Source organism: Ricinus communis, chromosome 3, assembly GCF_019578655.1.
Source record: "Ricinus communis isolate WT05 ecotype wild-type chromosome 3, ASM1957865v1, whole genome shotgun sequence".
Taxonomy (NCBI): Eukaryota; Viridiplantae; Streptophyta; class Magnoliopsida; order Malpighiales; family Euphorbiaceae; genus Ricinus; species Ricinus communis.
Window position 1 is genome coordinate 30,079,198 of NC_063258.1, and position 18,904 is coordinate 30,098,101.

Below are 18,904 nucleotides of genomic sequence, written 5' to 3' on the forward strand. Positions count from 1 at the left end.
TCAATCTTCTCCTTCATCTTAGCTATCTCTGGATTTGATTTTGTATCGTTGCTAGCTGCTGGAGTTGTTTGTGGGCATGAAAAATGATTTTAGGAAGTATTTCGTGACAATGACGAGGTTGAGTGGCACTGTCAGAGGACTTCTGACGCAATTCTTTCCATTATTGTTTACTCAATTATCTTCCAGAAACCATTCACCTCTTCTTCTTCACTTTCTTTTTCTTTCTATTTTCTTCCTTCTTCTTTTTTCTTTTCCATGCAGAAGCATCTAAATTGCAGGTAGATACTCGATGATCACCAGAACTATATTAATTACTATATGTAGATAGAAAAAGTAAGGAAATTTTCATGTAATCATGAATATGGAATGTTTGGAAAAATGACAGGTATTTTGAGACATGAAATAATTATATGAGGCAAGAAATCAATTCAACTTGATTTAAGTTGTTGAAAGTATCAAACAAGGACAAGAGAAAGGGAATAAGAATCGATGGAAAGAAGCACTAATGGTGGAAAGCTATAGGTTTTTAAGATGACTGGAATTTTGTATCATTACCATTGGTGTATATGGGTTTTGTCCCTCAATATTTGCACTTTAAATCATTTTAATATTTGGGAATCTAAAACAAGGCAAATATAGCAAGTACATTAGACATTAAACGTTTTATTTGCTAAAATTATCAGGGAGGGTAAAAAAAAAAAGAAAAACTAGTTGTGAGTTTTAATTGGAAAAAAGAGAGAAAAGAATAATGATTAGGGCAAGCAAATTTGAGTTAAGACTTGAGATGGTACAAATTTTATGGGAAAATGACAAAGAGGGTATGGCCTAAATTTGAAGGCAAAAGATGAGGCCAAATTTGTCACCATGCAACGAGACACTTTGTGCAAAATGGCATGGCAAAGCTCATTGCTGCTGCTGCTGCTCCTTCAACCACCTGACCTGACAGCCTCATATTTCCATCAAATTATTTTCCATCTCTGCTTTCAACCTCACACTCATTTAATGGGCGCGTGCTCCTTTCCTTGTTTTACCTACTCCAGGCTATCGTCTTCCTTGATCATATCATATGGTATCATTTAGCAAACCCTACGCTCATTTTGGTTATTCTCCTTATATTATACTTCATATACAGAAATCTTACCCAACCCACCTCTTATCTCCTTATTGCAGGCTTCAGCAATTCAAAGGATCTAGTTCTTTGAGATCAACCTGATCACCAACCACCAACTAAGAAAAAAATAAACTGCCGATCATCTCTTAATTAGGTTTCTAATGGCTCAATAATAGTTATATTCCAATTTTTTTTTTTTGAAAGCAAATAGGTAGGGCTTCTAATTGTAATGTCTATCTACTTGTACATATGAAAATTAGTGAATGCAATTTTAATTTCTATTTCATAATCATAAGTTCCAACAATTAGTTTAACTGGCAAATGGATTTATCTTTAAGTGTTTGATAGAGTTCTTAATCAAGAAGAGAATGTATATTCAAATAACTAATTTCAAACTCTTTTTATGACATTTTGTATGCTGCACTGAAATGTGAAGATGAAGATGAATGTAATGGTTATATATGTTTAATTATTCCAAGTTGGACTAAATTCAAAATTCTCAAAGGGATCTTTTCCCAATTAGGTAAAAGAAAGGTTTATGAGTTTTATGAAAGAGTTGTAGTTTAAGGTAAAAAAAAAAAAAAAAAAACTTAACCCATCTGCATCAGGTAAAGTGGGACCTAAATACCATTTGTTATTATTTTAATTATTTTCCTTTGGGTTTGGAAGAGACAGCCATAAGTGATGATGACAAGAACATCAACAAACTACAACCACAACCATTGCAACTTTGGAAGCACAAATCCAAGAGAGTGGGTTTTTACCCTTGCAATTATATATTCTTTTTTTCCTTAAAAATAATCATTTTCACTTCTAAGTAACACGTGTCAGACATGCAATGGTCTCTGGTGCAGCACTAGTTGCTTGTTGCTCGGACCTATTTAGAATCTTTATTTTTGTTTTTAATCTTTACAGCCTAACGTAAGAAGAATCTACTTTGTGATTCTTTCCCGCTTTTAAAATTAAAATAGAACTTATACAAACACCAATTTTAGTTATTATTATTATTATTACTCTAACAAAATTCAAGTTGATAATTTCTATTATTTTCTTTTTCCCTTTATAAAAATTAAACTAATTTTTTAAATGTCTGTGTATAAATATTTTTAAGTGGGAAAAAGGTCTGAATTAGGCAAATCCAAAGTGTACCCCACATAAAAGTACCTTAATGGTAGGGTTTTGAGGTTTAACATTTTGTCTAAAAATTCAATTCTACTACTAAAGTTCCAAAAGCATCTTTCCCTTTATTTCTTTATTTCTTTCTTGAATTTTTCTTTTTTCTTTTTCTTGAATGGTGAAGTCATGGTTTGCTTCACTTCTTTTGCCTTTTCTTTTATATTATCATATGGGGTTCCCACTTCACTTGCAAAATTAATTCTTTTATCCCCCATTTTTTTCGAATTCTTTATATATTTCAATGGCTATCAAATTAATACTGGTTTATTCTTTTCTAATTAAACCTCGACAAGGCTTCTAATGGTGTCATTTCCACTCTCCAGTTAATGCCTTCCCTAGATAGTTGGCCTACCAATCACTAACTGCCACATCCATCACAAAAAGAAGAGAAGCATTTTTTTAGTCACTAAATTTTTTTAACTAATCAAATCGTATATTATTATTTATATATTAAATTGATAAATAATTATTTATATATTTATTAATTTAAAAAAATCAATATATATTAATTATTCAATGTTAATATATATATATATATATATATATATATGTTACTTTTGTATTTATATAAACATATTTCTAAACTTATAATTTTAAAATCTGTAGCTGGTGATATTATTCTTAATTTTAATTATTTTATCAACTCACGTGTGTTATATTCAATCATTGAATAAATAACATGTACAATATTCAATTTTATAATTAGTCTGGAAACATTATTTGTTCAACTAATGTGCCGAGGGAGATGAAAAAAATTTATAAAAAAATAATTTCATTATTTTCAACTATGTATTGATTGCCATTGAATTATTTATTTGACATGTTTTTTTTTGTTTAAAAGAAAAATAGATAGCAGAAATGGTAACTACAATTCTGTCGAGGAGGATTGCGTCACCCACCACATGGGTCGACCTTCTTGTTATACCCACTGAAATAGCATACTTAATAAGATTTTTTTTTTTCTAAAAAAGAAAAGAAAAGAAGAATGGACTATTCTCATTATTGTGCAATTTCTGAACCCATTGATTTGAACCCACATTATTACATGAAAAAATGATTCTCCACAAAGACATTTTAAGTCCATGTCACTCTATGGTATATTCTTCTCCCCTTGTTCTTTTTCATATGATCCCACTACTTCAAATGTTTTCTTCTCTTACATTCTGTCCAATGATTCAGTTGGTTATTATCATTATAGTTTCCACTCCACTACTACACTACTGCTTGTATAATTAAAGGCAAAGTCCAAACACATGTCAGGCTTACAGCTTTTACCTCTCATCACTACTAGCATCTTAGTTTCGCAGAAATATATGTATATATCTGCCAATGAAGAGAAGTGTGCCTTGGCTGCACCAGTCAGAATTTATACCTATATAAAAAGATAACCCATAACCAAAAAGAGAAAAGAAAAAAAAAAAAAAAGAGAAAAGATCAAGCCTGACATGTATATCAACTACATTAATCTCTTTGCTCGTTAACAAAAAAAATCAAGGCTGAATTGCCAGAGGTTCAAAAGGTAATATGGGAAACCAATGTTATCTAGGATATTGTTGTATGTTAGCTGTGTAGAACTAATTTGTTCTCTACAAGATTTTCCGTCTGTATCCTCAAAACTTCATTCTACTCTACTGTCGTCTTGTTTTGGGATGTATAACTAACAAAAAGGTAGTCCCTGCTACAGTCCACCCCATTGCATAAACTTCTTGATCTCATCATACAAAACCAATATGGCAGCAGCTCCACTGCTCCTAAACATATTTGACAATGCCCCACGATAAAATGAGGCCACCCCCTCTGTCCTGTAAATTTTCCTCCAGCAGTCGAGCGTGCTATGATACATTGGTTGTTCAAGGCCAGACTGCATCATCATTCGCCTCCTAACTGTGTCCAACGGATATGACAGCAATCCAGCAGATGTTGTGACGGCCTGAGCCACAACCCAACGCTTCCACAATGCCAATTCAGGTTTAGCATTTTCTGACAAAATCTCCTTCATTGTATCAAAGCCCCCAAAATAGAGCCCCCGATGAACAACCATTCCATGCAGAGAGGCTGGGAGCCCTCTATAAATTCCCCGAATCCCATCTTTCTGGCATATAGTAGACAGGAAATGGTAGATGCCTCGAAATTGACGAACATCAGTTCTTCCAATGTCAGCAGCAAGGCGGGTGTGAGCAATATCAAGTGGATAGATCAATACCAATGTTGTGCACCCTGCTGCAGCCCCTGCAATGAAGTTGGCAGATGCACCGGACAGATAATTACCATCTTGGTGGTTGCCATTTCTTAGTATGTTTCGATATAGATCCTGCAGGAGAAGTAGTATGAAGACATTATAATCATTGAAGCATATAAGAGAATGACGAAATAGCGAAGCTCCTGATTTGTTTGGAACTTTTGCATCAAATAAGTGAACCCAAGTAATTCCTGTCCTAAGCCAAAGTTGGTATCATAAGATTTCATTTATTATCCTTGATCAATATTTTGCTCAAGCCATGAACAGTGACACTTTGGACTCGGCTACTAAGCATAGCCAAGTCAAATTTAATTTTCAATCTTCCAAGTTTAAGTTGAAACGCGATCAGCTGGGCTGAACCAATTCCATGGAAAATCTTGGTATCAACTGAGACAGCATGGGACAGGTGGCTTACTAGCTCCAAGTCCTACAAGAAATGTTATGCTAACTTTTCTGTCCCTTAGATGACGAAAACATCAGTAAGCCCTGAAAAGTTTAAGTTCAACTAAAATAGAAAGTCAGATAACCAAGCAGAAACTATGGGTGGAAGAAAACATTGAGCCTTTTGAGACAATATCGCAGAGTTCTAGCTCTTCAAGTTCAATTATGTGCTTGATCTAAACTCTGTTTACTCCTCTTGACACAAAAAAAAAAATTGTATTTGTCCACCCTTTCCAGTATAGTTATTTGATCTTTATTTGTAATATCTTCCACAAAAAATTTATTGTAACATATATTTTGGTCATCCTCTACCTCATACCTTGTCGCCAATCATTTCAAATATTTAATTCATAGGATGGGGCAAAAATTTCTAAATAACTGACTATCTTCAAAGAAACAACAAATCACAAATTCAATATCTAAATATATTCATTTTTCTGTCTGCAAATAGTTCCTCTTTGAAATCCATACAAACTTTCTCAATAAACTTCTCTATTTCTCCAAAATCCAAGTAAACTGCACCATTAGTAACCAATTTCTTGTCAGACATGTTTTCTGTGCCCTCATTCAAAAAAATCCATAACCATACTACCAGATATGTAGCAAAAATCCTTTCTAAACAATCTCTCTTCATTGCTTCATCCTGTGTTTTCATGACATGAACTGATAAATTCCTCCTAATTGTTCCCAGCTACTCCTAGATAGACCCTTTATTTTTTATGATCATTATTAACTTTCCACACAATTATATAAAATATAGGTCACGAAATTCCAGTAGCCCTTTCTCTAGTTAGTTATAAGCTATCTCTGACAATTTCATCTCAGAACGTGATACTGTGTTCTATACATTTCCAAGACTACAACAAACAAATGTTTTGAACTTCATAATGCCAAGATACTACAATAAGGAAACAAGCTTAGCCCTCATAAGAGGTAACAAATCAATTGAAAATCAATATACAAGCAAGAACAGAAGAACATAAAGTAGAACGATATCCAATAGGTTGCAAGAAACCTAAAGATTTTAGAACTTCATTAAAAATCCTGAGATTTCCTACAATAAAGCAAGCAATAATAGAAAAACATAAATTATCTTTGTAGCAATTTTTAAGCATCTTTCCGAAAAAAATCCACTACCTGAGAGAATATTCATCTAATCAAATTAATATATTACGTTGCCTTTGAGCAATGCAGGTTTGCCATAAGATTACTATAACAAAATTTTGCTGTTTGGCCACTGAAGCTTCAACACTGTACTCCAATACCTCAACAGAAGTATCATATTGTACCAAAAAAACCTTTCATAGATAGTTGTTCGTCAAACTTTTAATGATAGTTAATTTCAGAAAGAACCTGCTAATTTCCTCAAAAAAAAAAGAAAATGTACTAGCTGAAATGTTATTCTTCACTAATTTTGGCGAGCCAATATACTAAATATTACGATATTACTTCACAAAAGTCCTACTTTGTTAACATAAAAATAAAACAGCAAATGACTTAAAGTGCCAAATTTTTCAAAGAGAAGTTAACCAAATGAAGGAAGCAGAGAATATCAAAGAAGCTTCAAGGAGGAAGGTAAGGGAAAAAAGAGTATCAAATTATAAAAGATCTCATTAGGCATTGTCTTTTAGGGTTTATACAATCAAGATGAGAACTTGAAGTTCAGTAGTTAACACAAGCAAGAAACTACATCGCGTAGAAAAACATTACAAGATTGGCCTAACAAAAATAACAATAAACTGTGGACAGCAAAAAAAGTATCTACAACGAGTTCTTTGTGTAAACATGAACCTTGTGACATAGCCACAAGAAGGCAAGAATTGCCATAGGCATTTACACAAGAAGGTAATCGGATATGGCAGCCTAATTTTCAACCAATTCTGGTGAAACCAGAATAACTTCTCAATCAAGTAAGGCTCTATACATCCAAATTCACTAATATCAAGTAATGCAACAATACATTTTTAAAGTAGATTCATTTTTCACGCAAACAATTTATCAGTCACCTAATGTGCACAATACAACAAGAATCAGCAAAATACCTTAAGAGAGAAATTAAGAGCCACAGAAGGATAATAACGAAGCACACTACTACCATTGCCTCTCCAAAGAGAAAGAACACCCTCTTCTTTAACTGTCCGGACAATACAATCAATCATGCCCTTAAATTTCCTTCTTCCACCAGCACCCATAAATGCAAGATTGCTTTCTTGGGTCTGTAACAACAGCTTTGCCCTCTCAACTGGAGCCACAATTGTGTGCACTACACCTCCCAACACAGCACCAGCCATCAGATCTCTTTGAAAGTTCGTTAGCCATTTATAATATGAGCCTGTATATGGTTTTGACTCGATCTTTCTTTCTCCTGGGTCATCATCGTCTTTAGTCATCGTATATAATCTTTTAAAGAATAAAGATTCACACAAAATAAAGAAGACGAAAACTATATTTATCTGTATCTATCTTAAAGGCGTCGCGTTTTAATTTTTATATACGTCCTCCAAGAAAAAGGTAGACAAACAAAAAAAAAAAAAAGGAATTTTCTTTGTGTTTTCTGTATCCTAAAGATTTCTCTCTGTAATTAAGGATAAAAGGACGAAAAAGGTTTTATGGGTAAATCTTGTGTTCGGGTTGAAAATTAAACATTTGATGGAGGCATTAACCTTTCTTTTATCACCTTGCTTTCAACTCTCTATTATATATTTCTATCTCTCTTTCCCTCTGGTAAGAAATAACCTGCAGTGGCACCTTACTGTTTCTTTCTTTGCTGGGTAAATTACATTTACAGTCCCTCAGGTCTGGGGTGTGAATCACTATCCTCCCTAAATTTTAATTTATAATATAAAAACCCTCTCTATTATAATTAGAACAACAGAAAAGCATCTATCTTCAATCTTCAATCTTCGTTAAATAGTTAACAGATTGCTGGCTTAGCTTATGTGGTTTAAAATAAAATATAAAAAGACATCTCATACTATATAGCAAGCTACATAAGCCGGCATCAGTTTGCATTACATTATTCTAGCATTTGAATTCCACTACTGAATAACCACCATAACTTCAACCTCCTTCACTTTGTGATCATCATCCTAAAGAATGCTTTCCCCAGTTTTTTTTTTTTCTTTGCCTTCATACCTCTGCAGACATCTCGTCCTCCTTCAACCCTCACCCATGACTTGAATTTTTGCGACCTAAGTTTCCCTCTAACTCCCTCATTGGTCAAATAGAAAGGTCAAGTTTATAGAAAAATATTTTTCTATGGTAGTGTATATCGTGAAAATGACCTTCCCAGACCTAGGTCACAGTAGCAATTGGTAATTAAATCCTAGCCTTGAATCTACTATAGATTCACTACAAATTTCCATACACTTAATTTCTTCATTGGTTTAGGAAAAAGAAAAAAAGTTTTTTCTTTACTCAAAATAGGAGCCCTAGCAGTGAAATTGTTTATTATCCACTCAGTTGTCTCTCTTGTTCTTTCTTTGCGTGAGAGATAAGAAAGGAGGAAAAATACGATACGTGTGTGAGTTCATAAGTGATATGGCATGTAAACGTGCCATGTTAGTATTTGGTAAACTATTTAAATGATGACTAACTATAGAGACTTTTTTGTTACTCCAATTATAATTGGGAGAATTTTGTATTATTAATTAAAACTTAGGAGAATTAATTATACAAACTCCATACCTAAGGGAATTTCTTTCTTATTTTTTATTTTATTTTTCAATATGGATTCCCACAACTCAGATCCTACTTCTCTTCGTTTGGAAACGAAAAGAGGAAAAGAAAGATGAGATTTTCTTATTGTTTGCATCTATTTTATATACTTTAGGTCTAATTAAATTAATATAAGATAAAGATAATCTTCTTTTCTTTCTTTTTTTTCTTGGCAAAATGGTTCCTGAACAAATTTGAAAAATATATAATTGAATTCCCATACTTTAAAGTGTCTCAAATTAATACTTTAGCTTTTTAAATAAGTTCAATTAATTTGTGGAAAAGAAAATAAGTCAATTATGCCTGATAGACGACACTCTAGTATTAACTGTGGAGTCCAATAAAAATAAATTAAAATAATATAAATTTACTTTATCATTTAGTTCTATATTTAAATATGATAGTTAATATTAATAAATAAATATTCAATGAAATATTAATAAATAAATCTTCAATAATAAACAACATACTAATAATAAAAAAAAAACTAAAAATCATCAAAACGTAAATAATAATAATAATAATCAACAAATCATGCCATTGCCAATCGCATCAAATCAGTAAATAGATAGAGGGCTTTTCTTTCCAACTTCCCACACTTTCCGAGTAATCAAACAAACAATCTCAACCCACCAGCCAAATAAAGCAATTTTAATTGCCTTACGATGCATTGTTAGAAACAACCTTTTTCTCAGCCTCAATCCAAATAACCTCACGTCAAACTCAACAAAGAAATCAATGAAACAGCCTAACAACAGGTACAGAATTCCTTGGCACAAAGAATATGGTGACACTAAAGGTGGTCTTTTTGTGGCTTTATAAAAACTCTTATAATGGCTACTTAGCCCATAGTTAAATTTATCTTTTTAAGAGAAAAAGAAATGAAAGACCCGCTGAATAAAATAAAATAAAAATATCATATTTGCATTGCAGTTAGCTTGAGAACCTTCATCTTTACAAAGAAGACTTAAAGTGATCCGCCAATATTTATGCGTACATTCGTGGCTTCTTTTAATTCTTAGTGGACTCTTTTAATTCAGTATCCATGCTTCAGGCACTGAGCCTTGAATTTGACAAGCAATGGACATGGCTTCCTAATTGCCAACTGTGGGATGAACTCTAGCAGTGATGGCAGTCCTTTCCTTTCACCCATCAATACTTTCTGTTATCGAATGTTCATCTGCACAAGAATAAAGATTAAAGCATCAAATCTGGGAATAAAATCTACTCCATGCATACCTACATTGTACTGTTTGTAGAAACCAAAAGAAGAAAAATACGTGTATTTGTTCTAAAACAGAATACATCTTTATTGTATGCTTTCCTTTAATCTTTCAGAAATTTTCAGGTTTAGAAGACACTTGCACACAATTAATCCATGTACCTTTGAAATCTTCTGCATAAACCACGAATTCATATATAAATATTTAGTCATGCCTCTATGTGAATCTGTACAGATACCTCTAAATTACTTGGTGCAGAAGTGACGATATTTTCACTTTGGTATAATGAATTTCCACTCCATTATTCCCGATCAGCACCCAGTCAAGCAGTGAGCCCACAATGAGCCCATACTTCACTCTGGGCTCGACTGAAATGAATCCGATTGATGAGATAAATCAACCCACAATGAGCACATACCACGCTGGCCATGCAGCAAATGGACATATAATCTACGACCACCTCATTTTCAACGCTCAGACCTCTTAACTTAACATTCCAGCTTGAGAATTTACCTTTTATTCTTTTTCTTTTACATTTCTCTTTCCACATATGGAGATGACCAGTTTGCTATGATTGACATATAATGAAAAAGCACACATACTATTTAAAAAAAGAGTATGTAGAAAATGTGAGTACATATAATAGAAAGAAAGAAAATAGTACTAAGAGAAATGCCAAGTTACATACATCTAGCTAGTGGAACTTGGAAGTGATAACTAAGATAAGAGGTTCTGGAAGGGCAAGTTTTCATGCAACATAAACATACGAAATTGAAAACCCTGGTATTCCTGGTGTAAGGTATTCTTCAGCTTCATCTTTCGAGGAAGAATGCTGGCATCTCTAGCTATCTTGCTCCTCGCCTCTGGAAGAAGACTGCGGAAAACCTAAGTGGAGGATACTGATGAGTGACAGAGTGAGCAGTTATCTAGACATGACATATGATAGTATTTAAGTTTTGTTGTTTCTTTAGATCTGTATCGTACAGATATCATGAATATAGCCAGGTCAGAATTTTGGATGAGTCTGATGGTGGTCTATGTACCCATGTTCTACCCTGATAAAATTGAAAGACAGATGCAACTCTAGCACAAGGTGACATAATAATGAGCTATCAATTCACACATTTCAGAATTTGAAGCTCAAATAGAAGAGAAGCAGCAGTAGTGCAGCACAATATTTCAAGAAACTCTTACAATCTGAAGAACAATAGGGAGTTCACTAATTAGATTGTCTCCCAAAACCAGTAGTGGAACAGTTGATGTTAAATACTACTTTTTTCCCGTAGATTAAATTAATATTCTCTAAAAACAATATTGAACAAGAAAAGAGAGAAAGGGAAAGGATATAGTACTGGAAGATTCGAGCAAATTTTAACACATGCTACAGTGACACTAAATTAAGTAATCTACGAAAGAGCTGTAACATTATAATTATCCTTAAAATGCATATTCATCCAATGTTATTAAGGGGCGTTATCCACTAATGCAATCATCCGTTTCTTTTCTTTTTCTTTCTTCATTCGATAATTTGTCTTGCTTCCTTTTGTGATAATGTCTATTAAACAAGTTTTAAGTTCAGTATTTTTTAAAACAAATATTTATTATATTCATATAAAATTCCCCTTTCTCAGTTTTCCTCAAAGTTTATTCAAGCTTTTGGGACTTCTACGATTTGGATTCATCTTTAAATCAAATGGGAGAAAGGTTTGAAGAGCTTAAAATATAATAAAACATAGGGAAAAGTTATGGATAAATTTCTAAACTCTTGTTTAAAGTGAAATTAAATTTCTAAATTTTAAAATAGTTTAATTATATTTTAAAAATTTAAAAATAAAATAATTATAGCTCTATAGCTAAATTTTTTAACTAATATAAGAAGAAATTATATCATTAAAAATCAGAATTGATATTTTTTCTTACATTCAAAAAATATGAATTAGAAAAAAGCTAAAGTAATTTCTTTTAGTACCTAAAACTAATTAAAGCTCATATCATGGTATATAAATAAAGTTAACTTTAAGGATGTAATTATTATATTTTTATATTTTAAAAATATAATGAAGCTATTTGAAATATAAAATTAACATATGAATCTCATCAAATTAAGTAGCACCTTTATTAAATATTTCGTAATGTCATGTAACAATGTAAACATGAAAAGATAATTACAAGTTAGTTTAAATATGTGTGAGATATTAGCTGCTGGGATATTGCTACTTAGCTCAATAGTGGTCGAAGCTTTGAGCCACATATTTAGCAAAAGGGTTAATTATGGACTCGAGAGTGGATAAACAAGTAAAATCTAAGAAAATAATGTCAGATCAATTTTGGCTTTGGAAATAGCGGAATCCATGCAAAAATTGGTTTGTGAGATTAATCAATAATAATTAGGTAAAAAGAAAAATTAGAGGAATATAAATCCATAGTTGGTCCACAAATGCAACAACTTGGTGTGCCAAAAAATCACACCAATAGGTCAATGGTCCCCAACTAATGTATGCTTGATATCACCAAAACGACAAGACTATCGGATAAATATTTTGCATTTCAAAATTTCCTCTAACATGCAAAGATTAACCCTTTTATTACAAGATACATACATGCTTTGATTTCTCACGTCTTGTCCTTGCTTTGTAATAATTGCCTTGTGTTGCTCTCTCTTCCCACTACACATATAGCTTGTGAGCCAGTGACCATTCACCTTCACCCCCAATTCACAAAACAAAAAACAAATCATCATTCAAGTTGCTTTAGGACATTAATTATGACTACTCCTAACAAACAAATTCTTCCTAAAACTGATCTCAACACTCTAAAATACAAAGAAAGAACTTCATCATATGTGTTGATTCCCTGGATTATAATAATTATGTAATTCCCACCATCTAGAGTGTCCTAATTTTGTGACTAAATCGACACATTTGCTTGCACTCTTTATATTTTTTTTTATTATTTGACCGAGAATTAGAATTAGAGTGTTGTATGTATTTCGATTTAGAGAAATTTTTAGTTAGATTTAGTATGTCACGCCATTGATAGGCTGATGTTATGATAAATAAATCAACAAATATATTATATAATATCTAATAATTAATGTCATACAAGTATATGTTGATAAATTGCGAAGTATAATTCCCGGATACAAAGACAAGTCAAGATGATACTGTATCTCGAGGTTTTGTACAACTAAGAGTACTGCCTGTTCAAAAGCAACTCAATGGAGAATCTTTAGCTGAAGCTCCCAATTAATAAATTTACAAAGCAGAAGAAACAAAAACAAACCCACAAGACAATTATAAATTTTACAAACTGCATTTATTAATTGATTAATTATTAATCTTCCCGATTGAGAGAGACAAATGCTTAAATTGAAGCTGCTTTCAGGGTAGGAGCAGTAGCAGTAATAAAAATTTAAAAGAAAAGAAAAGAAAAGAAGCCAAAACAAAAGAACAAAAAGGACGGGTGAGGTGGGAGCATATAGTGGAGGAAATATTATAGAAAAGAATGTTACAATAAACAATGTAATAAAGCTGAAAATGACAAATGAAAGCTAATACTTTTGAACACTTAGTCTCTTATTTATATATGTATATGCAGAAGGAAGACAAAACCTACCAATAACTTGAAGAAGAAACATATCGACAGTGTATCTCCAAAAGAACAACACAAAAAAGGCTTCTTATCTATTAATACTTTTAATGGGCACGAGGCCACCTTATTGATTAATTACCTAGCCAACCAAATATTCTCTTGATTTGCCTATCATCATTTTTCTACTATATACTGTAGTTTTATTTATTTATTTATTTATTGTCATGTGAACCATGTCTTAATTAAGCCTTTTTTTCTCCCTTAAGACACTTTTGATTGCTAAATGACAAATGCAAAATAAAATTGTAAATTGTAATGCTATACATAAAATCAAGACCTCTTCATTTCAAATGAATTATTATTATTTTTTTCCTTTTTAATGCTAACTTTATCTGGTACATTAAATGCATAGAATGTATTAGATGTGACATAGGGTGAACAGAACTTCAATTTTTTCATCATTTCTGTAAATTCTTGACATTCTTTGTGGTTTTCTTTTTCGAATTCGGAAAGAGGAAAAGAATTAATAATAATAATGAGATGTATATATGCAAAGTCCAAACCGACATGTCACCCTTATCCTTATTGCCGAACGACCACATTCTCTCACTCCCTCAATAAAACAACAAATGGTGATGGGTCGGGCAGCATTGGGACCGACCCACCTCCCTCTACACATTTCTTTTTATTATGAGAATCATAAAACGACAGTTTTATTAAGAGTATATAGTTAAAAATGAATATTATATCAATTTTATTTACTCAAGAACAATTTAACTTTCTTTTAACAAGAAACACACCTAAAATGTGCACAGTGCATAAATAAATTGATTGATTACAAACCGTGAATGAGAATTGCATATACTAATTCAATCACTTGACCAATCATGCCCCTGTAAGTGCACAAAAAGGAAAGAGGTTTTGCTGCTTTTTTAACTCTTTTACCCACCATGTTAGTTAAAAATTAAAATAAGCTGCAATAATAATAATAATCAAACTTGTTATCATTTCTTTCTTTTTCATTGCTAGCTACATGTTATTGTTGATTGATTAAAAGCTCGCTGTCTCTTCCTGTGAATCAAAAGTCACCCAATTCATATTTCATTTATAAAGATTAGAAAAGTTTGGAGTCTGAATCAATCAGTTTATCAGCTTCTAGTATTACTTTTATTAAAAAAAGTGGATTACCCATATTATACAGTCCGCAGAAAGAATAAAAATAATAATAAAAAAAAAATCTCACTCTCTCCTTTTACTTACTTAGCTTTATATTTACAACTTTTCATGAAGAGGGGAAAGGTGATGCAAGTATGGAGTAACCCAAGGTATATTATTACAAAGCTTTAAACTTTACAATACATGGGGAAATTTTTATTTAAAGTTACCCCTAATAAAATATAATAATCATACAAGACATTATTTTCTGGGATTGGAAACAGAACAAAAGGAAAGACAGAAAGTGCACGTCAGAACACAAGCCCTGTTGGCTGTGTTTTTGGATGGATGGTGAGACATCTGCTTGAAAGGAATCCATTCTCATCCACATCTCTCTCTCTCTCTTTCTTTCATATGTTTTCTCACTTCATTTCATTCTGTAGCTAGGATTTAGATTTTTCAGTTTATTTATACATTTTTATTTGGCTTTTCTTGAATCTTCTTTGATGTTAGCAACAAGCTGGAGAGAAGATTGAAATTACTTGAAGAAAGACTACTATAGTTGTGGGTCTAAGATTTGGTGATATATAATTGTTCCATCTAGGAATTTGTTTCAGGTTTCTTCGTTCATTTCTTTCTGTTCTTTTGAGCTGCTTAAGTTTCATGGTCTATAAAGGCGGGCAATTAAGCAAAATCATCACGAGACCTGAAACAGCTTAGTTGCTTGGGCATAGCTAAAAAGAGAAACAAGTGAAATTTTGTGAAAGAAGCTCAGCTTTCCCTATACTTACTAGCTTTTACCACTTTTCACTTTTATTAGGCTTACTAAATTAGGGTTTTCCGCTCAGATCCCAGGACATTTTTCGTTTAGTCTTAGACATGTAAAAGAAAAGGAAAAAGGAAAAAAAAGGGGTTGATCTGTGGCTGTAGCTCTCATGAACGCATCTTGTAATTGTTATCGTCATCCACAAAGTCGTGTGATTTAATATTTTATATTTATATGAGAAGATGATGAAAAGGTTGATAATGGATCCTGAAAACATTTCCAATTTGACTTCAGCATCTGGTGAAATAAGTGCTTCTTCAGGTAGCCGAATTGAAACTGGCACTACTGCTACTATGTACTCACATCAACAGTCATCCTTTGGTTCAACAAATGAAGCACCGCCATTAAAGAAGAAAAGAAGTCTTCCAGGCAATCCAGGTTTAAGAACTCACATCAAGATTGCAACTCTATTTCATAAATTCCCAATCATTCCTTAATTTTTATCATCTGGTTTTCTTTTTCTTTTTTTATGGGTTTTGGAGCAGACCCAGATGCAGAAGTGATAGCTTTATCTCCCAAAACTCTAATGGCGACCAACCGCTTTATATGTGAGATCTGTAACAAAGGATTTCAGAGAGATCAGAATCTTCAGCTTCATAGAAGAGGGCACAATCTTCCGTGGAAGTTAAAGCAAAGAACAAACAAAGAAGTGAGAAAGAAGGTATATGTATGTCCAGAAACTACATGCGTGCACCATGATCCATCAAGGGCACTCGGTGACCTTACAGGAATCAAGAAGCACTTTTGCAGAAAGCATGGTGAGAAGAAGTGGAAATGTGAAAAGTGCTCAAAACGTTATGCTGTTCAATCAGATTGGAAAGCTCACTCCAAGATTTGCGGCACAAGAGAGTATAGATGTGATTGTGGAACCCTTTTCTCTAGGTAATTTAGATCAATATCTATATATACAATTCAGTTCTTGATTTCCCATCACATATTGTTCTTCAGCAATTCTTTTCTTCACTAGTTATATGAATAGTTATAATCTGTTTATCAGCTGCATGCGTGCTAGTCAAACATTTTTTTAAAGAAAATCATGAACAATTACCAAGTGAATCACATGAGTTACAGAGAAAGAGTTAACTTCCTTTAAGCCTGTCTTAACAGTTAATTTCTTCTTCTTTTTTCATTAAAGGGCTAATATTAAGAAAATAGAAAAAGAGTTTTACCTGCTGTTCTTTCTTTGTCCTTGGTGAGGAATAAGAAGAAAATACAAAAAGTTGACACGAGAGAGAGAGAGATAAAAGGGTGCTTACAGACGCTACTAATAGCAGAAAATTGATATATGGCATACAATTTTGTATTTATTTGCTGGTTTTTTAAATGCTTTGCAGGAGAGACAGTTTCATCACTCACAGAGCTTTCTGTGATGCATTAGCAGAAGAGAGTGCAAGAGCTATTACGTTAAACCCATTACTGGCTTCTCAACAACAACAACCTAGCTCCTCAGCATCTCATCATATGATAAATCTGCAATCTTTATCATCATCAGTCAAAAGAGAGCAAGATCAAAACCACCATCTTTTTAGTCCAAGACCGGATCATCACAATGTCCCACCATGGCTAGGGGAAGCAGCAGTTGGCCCAGGTCCACTACTACCACAACAAATCAGTAACCTTTCTTCGCAATTAATCCCATCAAATTTAGATCGCCGTCATCACCCATTTCTACAACATAATGAAAACCCTAGCCCTAACCCTAATAATCTCACACTCCCTCCATACCCACCACATACAGCTTCTCCTCACATGTCTGCTACTGCATTGCTGCAAAAAGCAGCACAAATGGGCGTGACTATCAGCAAGCCTTCTCCATCTCCTGCTGCTGCAGCTGCTGTCATGCTTAGACCCCACCAACAAGCTCACATGTCTGTGAACACAGCTGGGTTCAGTTCTACATCGGTAGTAGCTACATCTGCAGCTGGTAATACTTCTGGTCTTCGTTTGTCTTCACGTGAAGACATAAGAAGTGGGTTTGGTCATGGCTTGACATCGTTTGGGAATAAAGCTACTGCCACCTCTGGTATCATAGACCATCATCAGATGGCTACAGATTCTTCTCTCGTCCATGATATGATGAATTTTGATGAAGATTTCAATGGAATGTTGAATCCTAAGAGAGATGGTAATAATAACAATAAATTTTTTTATTTTTTCACAAAGGACGGGAGAGAAACTCAAAGTTAAGAGGTTCCTGATTTTAGTTTTCAAGAAACTCTCTCAAAGTCTACAGAATGTAGTAGAACAGATGCCACTGCCACTGCTTCTACTACTGCTGTTAATGCTAGTGTTCATGGAAATGATGGCTTGACAAGAGATTTCTTGAGTCTCAAAGCATTTTCCCATAAAGATTTTCTCAGTAATAGCTGCCCTTGGTCGTTTAAATTCTTGTTCAACTACTAATTATGGGCAGCAGCAGAACCATAACCAATCACCTCTGGCAAGGTTAGCATTTTCAATTTTATACAGATAATCATCATCTTCTTAACTTCTTTCTACCTCCTTCTTCTCCTTCCTTTTCTTGAGAAAAATTTCCACAGGCAAAGATTTCTGTGGAAATATTCTTATGTTTGTAAGGACACTAAACTCAGTGCTCTACAGTTTTTTCCTCGGGTTTTGATTCTTCCCTTTTCAGTTTTGGTCTCCTTTTCTCAGTGTAATTTATTTTATTTACTTTTTTTTTTTCTTTTTTTAAATGTTATATTTCTTCAGAATCTGTTCATCATCATGACTATATATAGTTATTAATAAAATAATCAGCAACGGCTGCTATACGAAAATGGAAGCAACGAGTCATTTCTTTTACCGGATGGTACTGCTTGTTTTCTAATGTTTCTTACTTGTCTTTTTCATATTTTCTGTTTCTAGCCTTTGGTGGGATGATCTCCCTCGCCTAGGCTTTTTTATTCTTAAAGAATAATAATAATAATAAAAGAAATTATATATAATATTTCATAGTTACGTAATGACTAATTTAATAATGTTTTGTATAAATTATGCCCATTTTTTTAATCACTTTTATTTCATTTTATAAAATAGCTTATTACACATTGGCCACTTTGAAGTTTGAAAAAAACAATGAGGGAATAAAAAGGAGTAAATATGCATATATGTTTCTGAATCATAATTATGAATATCTCCTGCTGTTTATATTATGAGAGTCCTAACTAAAACTATTTTTACAAGGATTGATAATGTCTCGCAGTTATAATAACTAAAATGGGTATGAAAATTCTTATTTATTAATTTAAAATAATTAATGATGTGTATTAATACATACATATAGAAATGTGTATTTAGTATTTATTTGCAATTGTTAACTCAACTCAAATATCTGCTGGAAGTCCACAAGTTCAATACCCATTTCTAGAAATCTTAAACTATTAACAGAGATGTTAGGATTTTATGTCTTTTAATGCACATGA

The 18,904-nt window shown here is 32.8% G+C and overlaps 2 protein-coding genes across 3 annotated transcripts; one reads left to right on the forward strand and one right to left on the reverse strand.

The window, feature by feature from the left end:
- Positions 1-3,713: 3,713 nt before the first annotated feature.
- Positions 3,714-8,290, reverse strand: LOC8259569 (probable ADP,ATP carrier protein At5g56450). Its single transcript, XM_002516379.4, has 2 exons — positions 7,010-8,290; positions 3,714-4,598 (listed from the first exon to the last, which is right to left on the reverse strand). Exons 1-2 carry the CDS (start codon positions 7,355-7,357, stop codon positions 3,966-3,968), a joined length of 981 nt encoding a protein of 326 aa, XP_002516425.1. The 5' UTR covers positions 7,358-8,290; the 3' UTR covers positions 3,714-3,965.
- Positions 8,291-14,865: 6,575 nt separating this feature from the next.
- Positions 14,866-18,204, forward strand: LOC8259567 (protein indeterminate-domain 7). Of its 2 annotated transcripts, XM_048372056.1 has the most exons (4): positions 14,866-15,004; positions 15,714-15,857; positions 15,965-16,361; positions 16,814-18,204. In XM_048372056.1, exons 1-4 carry the CDS (start codon positions 14,998-15,000, stop codon positions 17,664-17,666), a joined length of 1,401 nt encoding a protein of 466 aa, XP_048228013.1. In that variant the 5' UTR covers positions 14,866-14,997; the 3' UTR covers positions 17,667-18,204. The 2 variants fall into 2 exon arrangements, with proteins under 2 accessions (XP_048228013.1, XP_015573181.1); XM_015717695.3 differs by lacking the exon at positions 14,866-15,004 and having other exon boundaries at positions 15,011-15,857.
- The last annotated feature ends 700 nt before the right edge of the window (positions 18,205-18,904 follow it).